Here is a 21,236-nt window from a genome sequence, read left to right as displayed (position 1 = left end):
CGATCTGTTTTGGGGTGTCGTTAATCTAACAATGACATCCACAGCAGATCACATGGACGCCCTGCGATTGCTAAACAGAAAATCTTGTTTATCGCATGAGTGTGAATCAGGGCGCAGAGTTACCAGAACTATGTGATATGAAAAGAGATGTGATCGATGTATAAAAGAAGTATGAACTCAGACAGTGAAGATTTCTACATCTTACACCCGTCCCCGATGCTCTCCGTCTCTCAGACAGCCATCCCTGGTGCTATCCTCACACACAGCTGTCCCCGGTGATCTCCCCTCACACACAGCCGTCCCCGGTGCTCTCCTTCTCACACACAGCTGTCCCCGGTCACCGTCTCTCAGACATCCATCCCTGGTGATCTCCTTCTCTCACACACACAGCCGTCCCCGGTGCTCTCCCCTCTCTCACACACAGCCATCCCCGGTGCTCTCCCTCACAGCCGCCCCCGTTGCTCTCCCCGCTCTTTCTCTCACACACAATGTTTATTTTTTCCTCCTCCTGAAGTGTGGAAACCGTCTCCTCCTATCAGCGTCCAGTGCCTGACACCCCAAACCACGCCCCCCGTTAACCTCTTGGTGACCACGTGAGTGGTCGGGTCGGCGGTGCCCGCTCCTGTAATGTCCACCAATAAAGTCTATAGTAACACGGCGCCCCCTGTGTGTGTGTTGTATGGCGGCCTGACCTCACTTGGTCTGTGAAAAGGGGGGGGGCGCCGGTGTGTCGTATATACGTGTGACTAGAATGGCTGGGCTCCGGTGTGTCCAATGACGTCACACAGGTCCCGTGAGGTGGGGGGGAGAGAAGGCCGGGCCGAAGCCGGGGCCTCGGGTCGGAGAAAGGCGGGAGTGATGTGAGGCGTCCCCCGGGCGGCGCTGTGTGTAGAGCCGGGCAGACAAGGCAGGCCGTGTGGTAGAAGTGGGAGGGTGGGTGTGGAGAACTCCGCTCCGTGTTTTGCTCCCTCCCTCCTCTTTCCTTTCCCCCTCCTTCGCCCGCCGCTCTGCTCCTGAACTCCAGCCCCCTCTCTATCAGCCTCTCACTCCGTCTCAATATGTCTCAAGATGGCGGCCAATGCGGGATCGATGTTTCAATATTGGAAGCGCTTTGATTTACAGCAGCTGCAGGTCAGCTCCGTTTTCTCTCCTCCTCTCCCCCGCCACCCTCTCCCGCTCCCTCCCCGCCTCCCGCCCGTCCGCTCCGCTCCCCTCTCCGCCGCCCGGGACCCCGGCAAAACCGCCCGCTTCTCCCCCGGCCGCTCTCATTGATAACGTTTTATCAGAAATTGATCCTCTTTGTTCAATTCATCGATCAGCCAAGATGGCGCCGGCTCTGTGCTAGTGGTGGCGCCGCTCTTCTCCCTCTCCGCTTTCCTCCTTCTCCTCCCCGGTGTGTACCCCGGCCTGGCCCCGGTGTGTGTCGCCCGCCTGTCCCGCTCCTCACCGCCGCCGCCGTACACCTCTCCTCCAAGTTTATTTTATTATCGGGACTTTTTTTTTTCGGCTTCTTTTATTGAACTTGTCTCCTCCGCTGCTCGGGCTGTGATGGCGGGGAATGGGCGGAGGGGGCGCTGTGGTGCCAGGCTCCCGCTCCTCATTCCTCCCTCCTCTCCCATAGACATACACATAGAGAACAGCGCTCACCGCTCTGCACTCCGTCACCGCACACCGCTCTACTCTCTGCCCGGACACCGCACTCTCCCTCCGCCGACCTCTATCGTACTCCCCCCGACACCCTCCGACGGCTCCATCCGCCTTGTTGGGGAATGAAAACTTAGACAACACAGCCGGCTAGTCCGACATCCCCGGGACTGTCTATGGGGGAGGGGGGTCATTTACCCTGTTTAATGTTTATATTGTCTGTTTATTATACTTCTTGTGTGTGGGGACAGGACTGAGGTTTAGGGGTTCAGGACTTTTCTTTAGGGTGGGTGAGGGGCAGTTGACTTGTTTATATTGGAGTAAGGAGGGTGACAGTACTGGGGGAGACATTTTTTTTTGGGGGGGGGTCAGTTTTTGACTCGTGTGTATTGAGTGAGGAGGGTGACAGTACTGGGGTTCAGGATCTTTTTGGGGGTGCAGCAGCTTGTTGTGTGCATTGAGTGAGGGTGACAGTGCTGGGGGGGGGACTTTTTTTGTGGGGGGGATTCAGATTTTGACTTGTGTGTAGTGAGTGAGGAGGGTGACAGTACTGGGGTTCAGGATCTTTTTATTTTTTTTGGGGGGGGGGGGGTTAGCAGCTTGTTTGCATTGAAGTGGGTGATAGTGCTGCTGAGACTTTGGTCCCCCCCCCCTATTTTTATTTGGGTTATTGAGTCAATGATAAAATAATATTGACTTATGTTTTTTATATTGGGTGGATGACCGTACTAGGATTAGGGATATTTCTTTTTGGGGTGGCAGGTATTGACTCGTTCGATTAATCTTTTATTGGAAGAGAAGTTGATAGCACTGGGGTTTCGGACTTGTTTTTTGGGGGGACTATTGACTTTAATTTTTCTTCTATATTGGAGGAGGGGGGACTTCTGGGGTTTAGGATTTTTTTTGGCGGGCAACTCTTGATGTGTTTTTGGGGCGACAGTACTGTGGTTAAAGTTTTTTTTTATTTGGGGGGCCGGGGTTGCAGAAGGGGGCGCCTTCTGGGGTTTAGTTTTTTTTGTGGGCAGTTATTGACTTGTTTAGATTTTGTTTAAATTGGAAAAGAGGGGCAATACTGGGGTTCATGACGTTTTTGGAGGGGGGTTAGCTATTGAGTGAGTTTTTGTTTGTTGGAGGAGGTGGTTGACAGTACTTGGGTTGAGGACTTGAATGACATTGCTGGTAAATAAACCTTCTTAGTAAAGGCTTGTCTATTGACTTCAATGCTTTTGAGATTGTAAGCTCCCAGAGCAGGGTCCTCCTAAACCTCTTGGGTTGTATTGTGACTGTACTGTTGTTGTGTCCCCCCCCCCCTTTTTTTTATTTTTATAAAGTGCTGTGCAAGCTGTCTGTGCTACATAAATCCTGTATAACAATAATAATGTGTTGGTGTACTGGTTTTGAGAAGGGGGGAGGGGGGTTCAATGCTGGCATTGTCCAGGTTATCTGATCTGGTTTTGTTTGTCTACCCGCTTGTTTACTAGCCTGCAGTTGAGGGGTTGATAGTTTAGGGAGAGGAGATAACTTGGGTGAGAGAATTTCATGACATTTCCCATCTTAAATACTGAATTTGTGTATGACGAGTTCAATGTTTGTTTTTAGCCTTCTTTTGCTTCTCTGGTTTGCACTTGACATGTTGTGCCTCATGGGCTTCCTTTTCAGGTTGAATGGGAACTTCAAAAGAGGATTGCTTGCCAAATAACACCTTGGGATATTTTGCTTTCTTGATTCTGTTGCTTTTATTAACTGGGTTCTTGACATGATTAAAACGTGAATATTTTGTTTCCTTTTTATAGTGAAGGCACAGTATAATTACATGTGACTGTATATTTATGTAGTTGATTGAATTCTGTGTTTGTGCGTTTCTCAGACCATATGGAGGTTTTAGCTGCTTTCCTGTGCTGTAAATGAGTTCACTGCAGATATAAATTGTCGCTCCTTCCTGTGTTTTCCACTATGATTTTATCTGGAGTTAAATTCTTCTTAGATGTTTTTGTTTTCTTCGCAATTTCCCATTTATTTATTTTTCTGAACTTGATTATTAAACAGAATCCTTTTATGAAGATGCTTGTTGGTCTTTGTTGATGTTTTTTTTTTTTCTAAAAGCTATTCCCTTTTATATAGATTATAATTTAATGCTTGGGATTTTGTGTATTGGTATACAGAGCCCATATGGTAGTATAGAGGTTAAAATGGAGGGCGGGCGTATGTTGAATATGAAGGGGGTGACCCAGTTTAGCGTGCTGATGAAACACAGAATCATCCCCTAATGTAACCAGTGCCTAATTCAGAGAGCCAAGAATCTTACTCTGATAGCCATAGATAAGCTAATTAATTAGATCTTTTTGGGAACTGCAGAGTTAAAATATTTAATGGCTTGTATTCTGGATTCATCTAAATACCGTTCCTGAAATAACTAAAACACAGTTCTTTTGAGGACCTTGAGATCTGTTTATCAGATGAAAATGCATTTTACATAAAATTAATTAAGTCACGGGAATATATATATATTTATTTTGAGAGGAGTACTCTGCATAGATTTGCATGTAATTATAAAGCTTCAAAAGTGCCTATCTCCGTCACTTTCATGTTTCTCTAAGTGTATGGATGTGGTGCTAGCAATTTTAGCAGAGCTTGAAAGTTCCACGTTTTTTTTTTTTTTCCTTTTTCTTCCATGAGCTTGTCTTCCACAAGCAGCTTGCTTAATGTGAATAGTACAGCGTCTGTCAGTGTCTGTATGAAAGGCTCAAGTTAAGATCAATAGACATTCTCATTAACTTACAGGGGGCAGTAAAAATATTCTTGATTGCCTCTATAGATTTTTGTGCATCTAAAGCCTCTTGTATTGAGCCAAATGTGCTGGATTTTTGAAGCACCAGCAGCTTGCTCATGATAGGGTTGAATGTCTATACATTGAAACATTGATTTAGGAAATAAAATGTTGGGGGGGAAAGTTCAGTTGGGTTTTTTATTTTTTTTAACCAGTAATTAGACATAATTTATTTAAAGAATTGCTTTAGTTTTTTTATTAGGTTCTTCTCCAGTTTTTTAAATGTTTAACACCATTCATTAAGTAGGGAGTAGTTTAGAGTTAAATAATTAATAATAATAAAAAAAAAGTGCAAGATCTCCTTTTGAACTGACATTTTTTTTTCTTCCTAGAACACAATGCCATCAATAACCTGCATTGTTAAAACTGCAGACTTCTAATACAATGTATGTGAATTGCCTAAAAAGTATAATTTATATAGCCAAAATGTCTTCCAAAGCTCAGAAATCCTATTTAAAAATAGTAAGAAGTAATAAAACGGCAGGCTTTTTATTAATTTTTTATTTATTTTTTTATGTTTACTAAACCTGAAAACATCCTGCAATTCTAAAATTAATTTGTGGAAAGCAGCAAGGAAGCCTCAGTTTTTTTTTTTTTTTTGTGCACCAAACAAAGATCATTGTTATGTCTTTTGTTAAATTGGAACTCATTAATCATCGTCTGAACATAAAAGGTGAAAGGTCCCTCGGTTCATATGATCAGATCAGTCTGCACGGTTAATGGGAAAAGTTTAAAGGGGGGGAAAAAATGGCAATCAAACACCACTTCGAAGGCTCAAAAGTTCAGAATGTCTGTCCATCAATTTGCAACCATAAACAGTGTATTAAACACAAAGCAATAATACCAGTCATACATGCACAAAAATGAGCTTTGTTTAACTTAAGAATATTGTCAAAGCTTTGTGATTTCCTGTCTGAGTACAGTTTGTAAGGATTTTACAGGAAAAGAGCTTTGAGGATCAAGGTCTTTCTATACTTTGTAGCACAGGAATACATGGTCGTTTAAAAATGGAGATTCTGACGATTATTTCTATTAAATTAGTGGAAATGTCTTTGTAAAAAAGCACTTCTCAAACTGTATAGCAGCCGCTCTCTCATGAAGAATTTATGTAAAGTGTATTGCCTGTCTATACACAGTATTGTAGATAGTTTTTGTTAGTTTTGTGGTGTTTTTAGGTACTAGCTGACAAAAAGCTTAACATTTAGAGCCTTTGAAGTATAACTGCTGCTTACAAAATAAGTAAATGGGGGGGAAAATGCAAACTAGTTCATGATGTACTAAACTGCATCCTGATACAAGAAGCATTACATATGTATGTTTACTAATATAGGAAACATTTCAAAATTGAAAAAAAACCAAAAAAACGAACAGTATTCATCACACCCAAATAGAGCCAAAATTGGTGTAGGAAGTTTTAAATATTGCTTGTTTTAGGAGTACAATGTATTGGAAAATAAACTAAGCAGGTATTTAGTGTGTGTACAACCATATGGACTTTTAAGTCAAACTAGAGCCTTGTATTTATTTATGAAAACATGACACTAGAGAAGTGAAACCAGGAAAGACTTAGAACTTGCAGTGCAAAGAGACCGTTTCCAGAATGCATTCATTGTAACTTGTGGCATTTCGGAAAATATGTTCCTAGTGAAAGTCTAGTTTTTCTGCATTGCTATACCGTTTGTATTTGCAATAGAACACAAATTCCTCTGGAAAAGCTTGTTAAACTGCAAGATTTAGGCTACTTTCACACTGCATATGCGCTCTTTGCCACATTTCTGGTGTCTTTTTGCACCTGTGAAAAAAAGAAAACAAGACTCAAAAAAGCACACCATAAATTCAACCGCAAGTTGCATTTTTGCTGCATTTTGGGCACATTTTGCACCTGTGAAAAAAAAGTCACTCAAACTCAACGACACATTTTTTGCCTTACTTTTTTCATAAATTTTAGTGGGGAGGTGAGTTGTTTTTTTTTTATGCAGCAAGTAGACTTTGAAAAATGCAACAGACCTGCAACTGACCAGTGTGAAGAGTTGTATGGTGTTAAATGGCAACGTGTTTTTTCTTAAGCAAAAACTGATCAGTGTGAAAGCAGCTTAAAACTGCACTACAATTGGTGCACTGGGAATTCATGGGCTAAGTTACATTGTAACTGGAAACTGCGATTACCCAAACTTTTATATCTTCTTTTTTTTTTTTTTTTTTCTGAGGTCCATGCTTCAGTTGTTTTTTAGCGACTGAGTGATTTTTAGGCATGTTTTAATAATTCCCGTCGATTTTATTGCTAAGGGTATTATTGCTGAGGCCCTTGCATAGCAAGCTGTAGGCATTAATTCACTTTTTCGAGCCCCAGGTAGTATGATATGGCAAGCTCATAAAGAGATTATACATTCATGGTGTCATGTCTAAACAGAGGGAAATTAAATAATTTAAGCCACTTTTTGTCTTATAGGAAACACTGCATTAAAACTTTAATGGTTCTTGCTATTTTACTTCTGATCAACTAGCCTTCACCTGTTTCCGTATTAAACTTTTTATAAAACTTGTAATGCCTTAGATTATTTTTTTTTTGGACTTGTAGCAGGATGTGCCTTGCTTAAGATGAATGTCAATACAGCACTTTCTAGTGTGTATATATTTATGCACATGCGTGCTGCGGTGGGCGGGTACTAAACTGCTCAAAGGCTTCCTTGTCAGTTTGTGAATGAGTGGAGAACAGAGAGGCATTAATGGTATACATGTATACCATAGAGAAATACATTATATTGCAGGAACAGAACAGTCAGATTTTTCAGAGTAAATGCCCCACTGTTGATGCTTACACCTCAAAAATCATTAGTTAAATTGTGCAGAGATAAAATGTCATAAAACATGTTGCATTATTGAGAAAGGTATCATTGATTAGAATCAACTATGGACTTTTCAGTCATCAGCCTATGTTCCCCCTCGGCTCTAACAGAGTGGGAGGACTTCCTTCACTCTGCCATGTGCGCCTGTGGTCTATTGAGTAGTTTTTCAAGAGGCAGGTTGCTGTGTGCGAGCTTGGGGGCGTAGTACTGAAAGGGGGGGTATCGTCACTTGCGGTGGGGATGCGAGATGTAAGGTTGGGTTCACACTTGCCCAAATTGAGTGTGGGTTTCCCTGCATTCAATTCGCATGACAGATGACTGTGATCAGCTTTCCATGGAGCCGGTTCACACACTTCGGCGGCCACGGTTTGCACTGGAAAAGGGTCCGGTTTGTCTTTTTGGCTCCATTTCAGATCTGAATTCGGGCAAAGATTTGGAGCCGATTCACCCCTGAAACAGAACAGGAACACACTAGATCCCGAGCTGCGAGCCGCGGCCACAGTTGGTGTGAACCCAGCTAGACTTTTGACCTCTGCACACTGTCACACCTGACCCCTGATTTTTATTTTGCATTCTTTATTATAGAAAAGAATGAAAAAACATAATGACAGGACAATGTTTACATATTAGACGTAGATGTGATACAGGTTACACTAAGAAAAAGACCTAGTAGAGACACTGCAGCTCCCCTTGGTGATCTCTTTATCTCTCCCATATATTTTCAGGTAGCTATCTACCTCCTACCCCTGGTTTTAAATTTTTGGTGCTGTATTTGACTTCCTTTTAATGTAAGTTTTTGGTGTAATTAAATCCATCAACATGGTAAACTTTTAATTGGGCAATTGGGCAATCCTGCTAATCCAGCTTTAACTTTTTTGGTTGAGATTGATCAAGAGGGAAGAAGTGATCGTTATGCTGTTCATTTAGTACCATATTGTTATTTTTTTTTCCAACTAGAGATTCCAGGTCAAATTCAGAATGAGACAAGGCAGGCGAAGGCAACCTTCTAAGCCTAGAACGGGGGAAAAAATGTTTGGTAGTGCCAGATATAGAATACAAAATTGATTACTCCATATTCCCAATAATCCAAAGCAATATATTAGTAAGTTGGGGTGCTCTAAACTGAAATAAGAATAATATGGTGTTTTTTTTTGGGGGGTGGCAGGGTCTGGGAGAGTTGGTGATTACAATGACCCCAGTATTGGTGTCAGTGACTGCAGTAATCCCCAACACTGGTGTTGGAAGAACCCAGAAAAAAAAGCATTGACATCAGTGCAACAGAATACCCCCAGGGTTTGTGTACATTAGTTTAAGGGTCCTTTCACACAGGCGCTCCGTCTGTCTATTTTTTCATCCATAATTTAAAGATGGAAAAACTGGCAAACTGATGTAAACAGATAAATGTCGGAAGGATTTGTAGGGGGGTTGAGGATTTTTTTTTATTTTTTTAAGAATCGCACTTGCTTAGGTTGAATGCAGCATCAGTTACCACTGGCTGTAAGGCTGAGAACTGAGCAATCGTACACATCTGATTGTTCGGTGAGCAGAGAGTTGGTGACTGTCAATCACTGCTGTCTGCTCGCCCCCCCCCCCCCCCACTAACTGGAGTGCTGAGCTGTGGAGGGGAGTTTCAGGCTTGGACTCTCAGCATCTGGCTGGTCCAGGGGTCTGTGTGGATTCCAACCACATGGCTGTGATCTTTCCCCCGGCCTGGACTGGCTCTGTGACGTGAGTCGACAACAGGTCACAGGAGTGCATTCCTGTGATCCACAGGAGAAGTACATCCAAACGAGCTTTGGCTGTACTTCTTTAAATGGTAAAATTCATTCTGGGTTTACTTGTTTTAAGGTGCATTAAAATCAGCTTTTTTTTTTTTTTTTTTTTTTTTTCACAAAAAAAAAATCTATATGGTCATGGGCAGATGAGATGCTCTAAACGCACATGTAAGTGCATATAAAGGCCAGGTTCACATTTTTAGAGCATATTCAGGGTGTAACATCATGCTCCAGTAGTGCCCCCCTCCGCTGATCAGAGGTGCAATGCTTTGCAGGTTCCTGCAGGGAAAATAAGAAAAGAAAATAGATGCACTTATTTAAAAATATGTACATTTATTATTTTTTCCCAAGAGGTAGACTTATCCTTTAAATGCAGGACCACTTGATCAGACAGGGAAGTATAAAGTCTCTGAATTACACAAAATGACTGTAGGAGGCATAGCTCTTAGTGTGAATAAGAGCTAAAGCACAACTATACACAGTATTATGCACTTAATGCACTGAAGAAAAGTGTCAGGTTTGTCTTAATAGAGCAGAAATCGCAGTGGGAGATTGGCAGTTTTTAAAATGTAACTTTCTTTCAGAAGTAAACTGCTGTGCTCATGCCTTTCACAGGTGTATGACAACTGTCTAAAGATCGAGCTGGGAGTAATCTTTGGCCAAAGTCACATTTTCTGTCACTTTTGTTTCTTGGGATTGGTTCTAAATTAAACTTAATGTGTCAAGCCAAAACTTTTTGAGTTTTGAAAAGGGAGAGGAAGGGTTAGAATTCCTGTTGGGTTTTTACTACTATCCACAACTTTATTAAGAGATTTGCTTCCTGTTCTGACATGTTTCACCACACAGGAAATGAGGGTAAATCTGCAACATCAAAATGTAAAAATAAAAAGCTTTTTTGTTTTCTGCACAGTACATGGTCACTAGGATCTCCATTTTAAGCAGAACAGAAGGTGAGGGAAAGTCTCTCTAAGGCCGATTTTCACACTTGTACGACTTTTCCTACATCTTGGGATTGCAAAGTCGTATGAAGTCATACTAATATGAATGATTATCATTGGAAATCTTGGGAGGGGGGACGACTTGTCAAAGTAGTCCATGCGCTACTTCGGTCTAACTTTGATGTGAGTTACACAGGCATTCCCTGAAATCGCAGTGAAATCACGTAACTTTAAAGTCGTGAAAGGGGCCGAATGGAGCCCTTGATTAGCAGCATGACCAATCGGGGCTTCTATTCCTTCTTCCACTCTGTCTGTGCCATGGTCAAAGTTAGTATATTTTGTAGCAATTGTCTTAAGCTTAACAAAAAAAGGCAATCCTCATGCTGACAATGAATCAGCAAATTGATTGCATCAATGCAGCGCACAATGTTTTTTAAAGTGGTAAATGTGCTACTTTGGTGTAGTTGCGGCACGATTTTGGCTCCCTAGACATTATTAACATTATACCAAAAATGTGTGTAAGCCCAGGTTCACACTGGGCTGCGGGAATGAAGCTGTGCAAGTTCAGCTGAACTCGCACAATTTCACTCCCGATTGTCAGTCCCGATTTCGGCCGTGATTACAGGAACATCTGTGCAGTTTCTGAAAATTGCAAAAAGTAGTACAGAAACTTTTTGAAATCATTGCACTGATTAGAGACACGGCAAAATGCACCATTGTGAACCAGGGCTAAAATGCATGTGCATGCGTTTAGAGCTTTTTTTAAGAGTTTAGGCATTTGGACTATTTAAACATTTCCCTTGTGTGCCGCGTTGGTACTGTGTAGAGCAGTGGTCTCCAAACTGGAGCCCTGGGGCTGGATGTGGCCCTTTGCTTTCCTCTATCCAGCTCTTGGGGTATCATTCCATCTACAACTGACACCAGTGGTGGGGCACTTTTGCTCACACTAAAACAAATAAGGGGCATTGATGGGGCTTCTGATACTGGGGCATTTTCTATTCCCACTGGCCATAGTCCGGTGCCCCTAAACTCTGAAGGACAGTAAACTGACCCTTTATTTAGAAGGTTTGGAGACCCCTGGTGTAGAGTACGCCTGAATAAATAAGCAAAACAAAAAAAAAATGGCACCCAAAATTATTATTTTTTTATTTTTTTGTAGTATTCTGTTCTACTCCTTTAAAGAAATCCTCATGAAATGCTCAAGCAGGTTGTGAAGAGCTTACTGCTTGGAGGAACAATACCTGCAGTGTCTGAATAAGATGCTGTAGCACCTTTTATGTCTATAGTTTCCCTGCATTTGGGGGGGGGGGGTGCGCTGTTGTGCTTGGTCCAAGAGCATGTTCCAGCCTGGAGTCAGAAAAAATGCCTTCACAAAGTTTAGGCAGGCCATACATGGTTCAAATATTGGGCAGTTCAGCAGGAACTGTGTATAATACCTATAATGTACCAAGTTGATCGATTGGGGTACAACCAGCATGCCGGGTTTTACCTGTGATATCTCTAGTGGCTGTTAGCGCCCCTAACACTGGCGGGGTGGGGGAAGCCATCCCTCCTGGGAGATGACAATGGCCCAGCAGAAGGGATTTCCGCATAAATACTGTCTATGTTGATGGGGGAATTGAGCAAATTTCTTTCCTGCAATCCTTGGTTATATGAGCGGCCTAAGACTGGTGTGTCCTTTACAGGCCTCAGCAGGGAGAATGCAAGGCTGTGTGTATTCAAGCGCTGCACTAACATTAAGTATAAGGAGGGAGGGGGAGGCCAGTAGAGCTCCTATGGCTGAATATTATGTTTTAATTTCATTTACCTACATAATTGCACCATTGTAATGTTGGAGACTGGCAGATATGTTTATATATAGTACTTTGAAATTTACAACTGGTATTAGGCTTTTCCCTCCATGTATTGGAATTTCCTCAGGAAGCTTTCAAGAACTATTGTAATCTTAAAGGTTTCAACCTTCCTGATGTTTAGCAAAGTCATGATAGCCGGAGTATAAGATGAGAGGAATTCCGCTGTTTTATATGTCATCTACACTTTCAGGCTACTTCTTGTCTAGAATGTACAAATAGCTTTTCAGTTTATGTTTAGTGCTGTCATTATGATTGTAAGATACAAATACACATAGAAAATAGACCAACATTCCTAGAAAATGAACATAACCTCCCTAACCCAAGGGGAATAACTTGAGGTTTTTGCACTTTCTGTAACAGTAATTTGATATTTAACAATTTTTTGCTAGATTTAAAGTACTATAATTAAAGACCAAAACTTTTCCTATTTTTGATAAAAAGGGGAGAGAGAGATTAGAACGTCTTAGATTTTTTTTTTTGCAGTCTGTGCCCTGTTAGGGAGGTTCACTTTGTTTACCGTTCTCAAATACAACCCAAAATGTGGGATTTTTTTTTCATCAGAACAGTAATAAAGGAGAAATCTTCCAATAGGGACACAAAAGCAGCAGCTACAAAAAGTTTAGCTGCTGACTTTTAATAAACAGACACTCGCTTGTCCCACGGACCAGCAATGAGGCTGCCGGAAGCCTTCTCTACCCCTCCTCTCTGCGGCGCCAGCATTGCAAGTGTGGAAGCCGGGCATGCACCACGCATTATAAATTGGCCAGGCAATCTCCTGGAACTTGTGACGTGTCCCTATAGGGAGGGGGGAGTGGTGAACTTCTGCTCAACGGCACCAGGAGAGGAACTGGAAGCTGGGTACCTATGAAAAACTAGGTACCCCCCCCCCACAACGTGCCAAATGTGCATGTTTGGGGGGGGGTCACAAGTACTTAAAGTGGAAGTTCCACTTTTGGGTGGCAGCCTGCTTTAATATATCTTGATTTTTGCATAATAAAATGCTCACAATACAAAGCGGAAGAGTCCATTAAAGCCACGCTTTACTGTCATTTTACTATCATTTTTCATGCCCTATTTTTAGCCCTTTTGCGCCTGAAAAGCTCCTCAGTGTGAAAGTAGCCTTATGGTGGTTGGCAGTTCAGATGTCACTTGTTCAGGGTCATTAACTCTAAATGTATTTAATGAAGGACAAAATGGGGAACTGGAATATTTAGAAGGAACTCATAAGTCTGGTAGCCTACGTAACCTAACAGACTCCTGTCCCAAGAAAGTGATCTCACCACTTGCTGAGCTTCTTATGAAGATGTTAGTTGTCCGACTTTCATTTTCAAGTTCATTTTTTTTTTAAGACCTGGTTCACAACAATGTGTTTTTTTTTTTGCTGAAACTCACTGCAGTTTATTTACCATGGTTTCCTATGGGACACGTTCATATGTATGCTTTTTTTTAACCGCTGAATTTTTGAAAAGGGTCATTGACTTTTTTTTTAAATGCAAAACTGCTTTTTTTATTTTTTTGGTTCAATAGACTTCAATGTAGAAACTGCTGAAAAGCATGTAGTGTGTTTTTGCCACAATTTACTGCAATTTGCGTTTTTTAATCTGCCCAACAACAAATTTGCCCCCCAAAAAAGCATTAAAAATGCAAATCACACAGCAAAAAGCACTAAAGAAACGTATCAAATACAAACTGCATAGGTGTGGACCGAGCCTAAAGCTTTAGGCATATCATGTGGGGTTCTCATTGCCATTGCGATCCATCTCTGTGGATTCTTGAACCACACAGTTAGAGCCGGTTCACACTGGGGCGACACGACTTCCAGCGCGACTTTCAGAGGCGACTCCGACACGACTTGAACATGAACCACAGGGCGATCTGGGGCGATTTACAACACAACTTGAAGTCGTCTCCAGGACAGGAGACTTTCCAGTGGCCAATCAAACAACAATCAGCTATAGGGGAGGGAGGGAGGGGGAGGGAGAGGTTTGCCTGAGAAATGTATGTTATCTTCCTGGAAAGTCGCTTCAGTTAAGACAGTGATCCGACTTCTGAGGCGACTTCCATTGAAATCAATGGGTACAAATCGCCTACAAGTCGGATTGAAGTAGTACAGGAACCTTTTCTGAAGTCGGATCGCCTTGAGTCGTGTGTATTAACACTGCTCCCATTCACTTCCATTGTTTTTCTCTACAGTGCGACTTGGGACGACTTGAGGCGACATGAAGTCGGATCGCAAGTCGCCCCAGTGTGAACCGGCTCTAAGTGCTTTGCGGCAGGATAGTAACCCTACAGTGTAAACAAGAATCCTTGTTATGCAACTGTTTTGTAACAAATAACAGCTGATCTCATTTTTTACTTGGGACACTGGGGTACTAAAAGCTGTGCATGGTAGCCAATTGGCTTCTAACTTCAGCTTGTTCAATTAACCTTTGACAATATCCTGTAAGCTGATTGGTTTCTATGCAGACCTGCACCAGATTTTGCACTCTTCAGTCTTAGTAAATCAACCCCATTGTGGGGGTTATTTACTAAAGGCAAATCCACTTTGCACTTCAAGGGGGACATGCAAGGAAAATGAAAAAACAGCATTTTAGCTTGCACATGATTGGATAATAAAATCAGCAGAGCTTCTCCTCATTTCAGATCTACCCCTCCAGATTTACAGCGACTGCACTTCTAAGTGCAATGTCAAATGCACTTTGCACTTGTAGTTTGCACGTGTAGTGCAAAGTGGATTTGCCTTTCGTAAATAAACCCCTTGTCCAACAAGAGCCATAAAGTGCCCTATGTAACAAGTACGATTAGCTGCTGTTTTCTTACAACAGCCGACTGTTATCTGTAGGAGAATATAGTGATTTTCAACAATGATAGCATTCCCATAGGTAACATCGCATTCACTAGGCATGAAGTGACAATGCCCTTAAAGAGGAGCTGAATTCTAGAAGCTTTTTGCCTGTGGTCTCCCTGCAGCTGATCCTTTTTCTCATTACTGACTTATGCCTTGTTCTAAACTGTGCGGAGGCGGCCATCTTGGTAGAGGCAGATTCTCCCCAAAGTTGAACAGTGAGCCGCAAAGTAGTGGCCTCACCAAAGTTTACTCCAAATCTCCTGAGACTAGCAATCAGATGCATTGACTAAAGCCTGGTACATACGTACCAAACGGCTGGTTCAGCAGAAGCCATCTAACTTTCGCTTCATGTGTACCACTGTCTGCTCAACAGAAGCTAGTCTAGCCGCTGGCTTTTGTCGCATGGTCATGCTGTGGAGCACCAGCATTCCATTAGCACTTGCAGCCAATGTATTCGGGTGGAAGGGGGATCCCTGCATCACACATTGTTGTATTGATGTGAGTATCAAACTACCAGTTGAACAAAAACAAAACTGAAGATGTATACCCAGCCTTAGATTTATAAGACGATTTATAAGACGGCAGTCGCCCTTATGTACCAGGAACTCCGTGGCTATACTTTAGGAGGAGTTCAAGACAAAAGGTCCTGGGTAGTGCTTGGGCACTTAAACTTTTCACAATATCATTATAGCAAAGCATCACATTTTGAGTTTTTAGTTCTACTTTTTTTACAGCTTCTCAAAAATGGTTTACCTTTCTTTTTTGCCACCAAAAGTCAGCTGTTTTGTGGAATATGCTCATTTTCTTTCCGTGAAGAACAGGGAACACATCTCTAAATGATCTGATTTTCCAATATGTTGACACATCTGGATGCAATATGAAGCTGTCCAATGACCAGTAGAGCTTGTTAATATACTGCCTTATTGACGCAAGCAGTGCTGGAGCTAGTCACTTTGCTTGCAGAGGTCAGGCTGTACTCGGTCAGCCTTTAGAATCCTATAAATAATAGCAAACAATAGCATTCAATCTCTGACAAAGCTGGCATCATTTCGTATATGGTCAGCACTGGTTAAATATGTGCCTTTAGGGTGAGTGCAGCATAAAGCTGTATTAGTTGTGGTCCATTGCAGGGCTTCAATGCTTACAGAATTTTAGGGTATCGCCATTACATAATATATTCCTGTTCTTATCTGTGTTTTTTTTTTGGGGGGGGGTTTGCTCACTTTCCTACTTGGGAAGGGACCTTTTACTTTTTGGACCAGTTTAGGAATGGAGCTTCTCGCACTGCAAAAAATAAAATAAAAAGAAATAACCTGTTTACAAATGGTTACAATTCATTTACTTGGTGATTGTTGGAGGGTCCACAATCATTTGTGATTTATTTTACACAACTGTACGATGTTGTGGCTATGTAAGAAAACCTGCTAACAATTTGTAGCCCCATGGGACTGTCAGGGTTTCAGTATGAAATTGAAGAGACAGAATTACTTGCAGCAATAAAAGATTAGTTGTAAAACTTCTTTCTTTTTTTTTTTTAAGTTCTTTGAAAAAAAAAAAAAATGTTTTTTTTTTTATTTATTACATTTTTTTTAAATATAATTTTTAATTTAAACAATATATATGACAAAAAGGAATGGATATACATACTATACAATAAGCACATCATTAAAAAAAAAAGTGTCCTCCCCTTTATTACCTTATCCTATTAAAATCTGACAGTGGGGTAACTTCATATCATTTACTAGGTTTTAACGTTATTCCGTAACTCGTTTTTATCTTTTATTTTTTATTATTTAAAAATCAACATACAAAACTGCGGTTTCAGTGTTGTGGAGGGGGAAAAAATAATTCATTTGGGTAACTATTTGAAGTACGTTGCAAAGATGTTGGCAAACGTTAATCAGATCATTGTAAAGGTGTGTTCTGTAGTTGGGTTTTACCAACCTTGCTGAAAGGTGGCACATTTAGCTTCCCTCTTTACTGTGGTCACTTGTTGAGCTCAGGTTCACACTGGGTACGATTTGGTACGATTTAAGATGCGATTTCACATGTCAAATCGCATCTCAAATCGGCAGCATTTGCTGGCAATTCTCGGCAATGGCACCGCCCTAATCGGTGCGACGCCGCATCTGCAGCGCTTCACCGATTTCAAAAAGTAGTTCCTGTATTACTTTTTGCGATTTCTTAAATCGCGGCCAAAATCGCAGCCGTGAAATCGCGGTAAAATCGCGATTTTGAATTCGCAGCAGTGTGAACCTAGCCTCAATCACAGTGTTGTCACAAGTAAAAATACTTTTCTGGCATACCTTTTCTAAGAGCCGGTTCACACAGGCGCGACTTGTCAGACGACTTAGCTGGCTGACAAGTCGCGCTCCGTTCTGTACTATGGAACCGTTCTAATAGAAGCGACTCAAGTCGCTCCGACTTAGAAAAAGGTTCCTGTAATACTTTGGGGCGACTTGCATTGACTTAATTACAGAAGTCATTTTGCAAGTCGCCTCTGAAGTCGTGGGCAGATCGCCTTGCCGAGTCGCTCAGCAAGTCGTTCTGAAAAGGATTCAGAACAGTCAATAGTGGAGTGCAGGGGCGGACTGACAACTTATGGGGCCCTCAGGCAATAGATTATGGGGCCACACAGTATACATACACACGGCCTATACATACACACACTGAAAAGCTACTGGAGTTGTAATCTTGGGATTTTTAGACCAAAAGGATATCGGTAAGGGACATTTCAGGGACAGATGTAAAAAAAAAAACACAGATTTTTACATACTGTCCCTGGTTTGACTGAGGCTGGCAACCCTGATGGGGGGACCCCCTAGTGGCATGGGGCCCTCGGGCAGTGCCCGAATGGTCAGGCCGCCCCTGGTGGAGTGGTTCAAACTTCATAGTTTGGAATGTTAAAGTCGGAGCCTTGACCTCGTTGGCATCTGGAGTTGTCCAGTGTGCAGGCTCGAGGGATATAACGCAGATTCTGAAAAGTGATATTACGGTATGGACCTGTAGTGTGCTAGGTGTGCTTGGAAATTCTAAATATGTAAGACAATAACATTATACCCATATGTATTTTACTTGTGTGATTGGAGCTTTGCTTTTACGTAGAAACCCTTGATATGGTTCAAACAAACATACACACAGTTGGAATGCTGTGAGTTGGCATACACACAGTATGTAGGTGAAGGTGGCTGTAAAGGTTCAGCCCTGTCCTCGGGGTTTGAAAATATGAGCTATACACATTTGTCAACTAGGACACTTATACATGTGAAACAATGGGTGGATCTGTCTAGAATAGCGCTGTTCCAGATCGCAAGACATCCTAGACCTGTGAAAAGTGAAAGGCCCTTTGGAATCAGATTTTTTTTTTTTTTTGGAATTGTTGCCAAAGAAATAGACTCCATTGTGAGAAGTGGTCACCTGATCTGTATTTGATCGTAGTTTCCGAATAAGATCAAGGCAGATGTTCAGCATTTAGTCTCCTGGGAATTTCTGATCTCATGAAATTTCCATCACTTCTAAATATTACGCTTGGCATGAACACCTTCATTCTGAAAATGTGAGGAGGGAGAAAGAAGTAAACCTTGATCACATGAAACTCTCTGAACTACATCCCTTCCTAGAGTAGTGTCAACACTGTGCGGTGCTTTCCTGTGTAGTGTGTACATGTGTGTGCGTGTGTACTCACTGTGTGGCACTTTGTTAGAAAATCTGTTGAAATGTCTGGGATTCTTTGCTCATGCATAATGTTTATATAAATCTACATAAATTAAAATTTGTTTTGCTTCTCAATAAAATTATGTAGGGTGGGAATCAGTGCTTAGTATACAAGCATACATTTTTGAACCGCTAATTGAGTAAACTGGTGTTTTGAGCACACTGAAATGTTAGCCAGTTAGGCCTCAGAGCAGAACACTGAGTGGGAAACGCGCATTCTGTGTGTGTTTGCCGCCCCGCATTTAACTCGCGATCTGCAGAGTGTGTGTCGGTGTCCCTGCCACCCCAAAATGCCGGTTGCACATGTAGTGCATTTGCCTGCAGTAGATTGCATGCTACAGCATTATGCACTACTTTTGGTGCAGTCTGGTACAATTTCAGCCCATTAAAATAATTATTATTATACAGGATTTATATACCAACAAACAAATGGGCTGAAATCGCACTTCACCCACATCGTGTTTCCGTGCGATTTATGGTGAGAGCTGGCCCTTTTGCACATAGCGGCTCCAAAAACACGCCTAAAGCCACGTTTGCAAGCATGTTGATTTTATTGGTCGCTGTAGATCCGAGGGGGACATGCAAGGAAAACAAACAGCTTTTTAGCTTGCACATGATTGGATAATAAAATCATCAGAGCTTCCCCTCGTTTCAGATCTACCCCTCAGATTTACAGCGACTGCACTTCCAAGTGCACTTTCAGTGTACTTGTAGTGCAAAGTGGATTTGCCTTTTGTAAATAACCCCCATTGTCTTGCAAGATTTCTGGAAGAATCAACATATGCTGTGTGTGTGTGTGTGTGTGTCTCTATCTCCCTACACACCCTTATTAACACCTTCCATACCGGGCCATAATAAAAAGAAAGCCGGCAGGAACCCTCCCTCCCTCCGGGTGGACGTAATATGATGTCCTTCATTCCCGGCCCTCTAGGGGGCGCTCGTGGCCCGGCGCCCGCGATGTCCGCCAGGCACCCGCGATTCCCGGTGATCTCGGCAGGAGTGTGGATCTGTGTGTGTAAATGCACAGATCCACCTCCTGTCAGAGGTGAGGAGACTGATGTGTGTTCCCAGTACAAAGGAACACACCTCCCCTTGTGAGTCCCCTCCCCCCTACAGTTAGAATCACACATTAGGGAACATATTAACCCCTTCATCGCCCCCTAGTGTTAACCCCTTCCCTGCCAGTCACATTTACACAGTAATCAGTGCATTTTTATAGCACTAATCGCTGTATAAATGTGAATGGTCCCAAAAACATGTCCGATATGTCCGCCGCAATGTCACGGTCACAATAAAAATCGCAGATCGCCGCCATTACTAGTAAAAAAAAAAAAAGCCATAAATCTTTCCCCTATTTTGTAGACGCTATAACTTTTGCGCAAACCAATCAATATACGCTTATTGCGTTTTTTAATTTTTTTTGTATTGTAGAAGAATACGTATCGGTCTAATCTGAGGAAAAAAGAAGAAAAAATGGTGTAATTTTATTAAATCAAAAAGTAAAAAATATTGTGTTTTTTCAAAATTGTCGCTCTTCTTTTGTTTATAGCGCAAAAAATAAAAAAAGACAGAGATGATCAAATACCACAAAATGAAAGCTATTTATGGTGGAAAAAAATCATAAAGATTTCATTTGGGTACAGTGTTGCATGACCGCGCAATTGTCATTCAAAGTGCAACAGCGCTGAAAACTAAAAATTGGTCTGGGCAGGAAGAGGGTGAAATTGCCCTGTATGGAAGGGGTTAAGAGAAACGATGTAACTTGCCTTCCTGCCTAGGCAAATTTTCAGCGCTATGACCACTTAAATGACAATTGTGCTGTCACATAACGCTGTACCCAAATACATTTTTTATAACCCCCCACCTTTCTTTTGGTGGTATTTAATCGCCACTGGGTTTTGTATTCTTTGCTAAAAAAAAAAAAAATTTTTAAATAAATACGTTTTCCTGTTTTCTGTCAGAAAAGTTTGTTATGCAGCACTGATAAATGGCATTGATGGGCGACACTGATCATCACTGTGCACTGATTGGCATCACTGCTGGGCACAGTTGGGGGTGCACTGATCTGTACAGGTCCCCCTTGTGAGGAGATGCCACTGATTGGCTCTCCTCTGCTTACATGCTTATAAGTGTGAGGAGAGGAAAGCCGTTAACCCGCATTCCCTTGTTTTACATGTGATCATCTGTGATTGGACACGGCTGTTTACATGGGTAATGAGCCCAGTCATCGGCTCTTTCATAAGATCACGGTTGCATCATGTCCTAGGGACACAGCACACCACCAGAGACTGGGGCAATGTCATATAACAAGAGTCACTCCGCTGCCATCATTAGTATATACGGTGGGTGGGAGGTGGTTAAAAAGTGCTTAGAAACTATATTCTCTGTTAAATGGCTGTGCAGATGTGACAAAACCTTTTTTGCAACCAGTTCTGGACATTGTTCTACAATTATTTGCCTGTCCCGCAACAGTGATCTGCCCAGCCACTAAACAGAAAATACTGTATAGGTCCTAAGCGCTTTTTAAAGATCAAAACTGTGGTGTTTTTCTTATTTTTTTTTTTTTATAATTTCCAAGGGCGATCTTTAGCGGCTATGGGCGACTTCTCCAGATAAAAGTCCTTTTTTGCTGTGGCGCCCATTCTCTTATGATGGTGCATAATCTTAAAATGCAGGTTCTCTTGTATGAAAGTGCAAAACAATATCCCTAACTCTGGTCAGCTGGAAAATAGGAGCTGATGTAAATCCCAACCCTTATAATAAAAAGGCAGAGCTCTCTGTTTGCCTACAT

The 21,236-nt window shown here is 41.9% G+C and overlaps 1 protein-coding gene across 3 annotated transcripts in view; it reads left to right on the top strand.

Annotated features, from left to right (window-relative positions):
• The first annotated feature begins 951 nt into the window (after positions 1-951).
• Positions 952-21,236, top strand: part of CUX1 (cut like homeobox 1) — a 429,361-nt gene continuing 409,076 nt past the window's right edge. For 2 of the 3 annotated variants that reach the window (XM_040338414.1, XM_040338412.1), the window contains exon 1: positions 952-1,131. In XM_040338414.1, coding sequence (XP_040194348.1) covers positions 1,069-1,131 — 63 coding nt within the window. In that variant the 5' untranslated portion in view covers positions 952-1,068. The remainder of the gene's footprint in view (positions 1,132-21,236) is intronic. The other variant, XM_040338415.1, reaches the window with a different exon arrangement.

Source organism: Rana temporaria, chromosome 2, assembly GCF_905171775.1.
Source record: "Rana temporaria chromosome 2, aRanTem1.1, whole genome shotgun sequence".
Taxonomy (NCBI): domain Eukaryota; kingdom Metazoa; phylum Chordata; class Amphibia; order Anura; family Ranidae; genus Rana; species Rana temporaria.
Note: the sequence above shows the minus strand (reverse complement) of the source record. Positions and strands in the feature narration are given on the sequence as shown.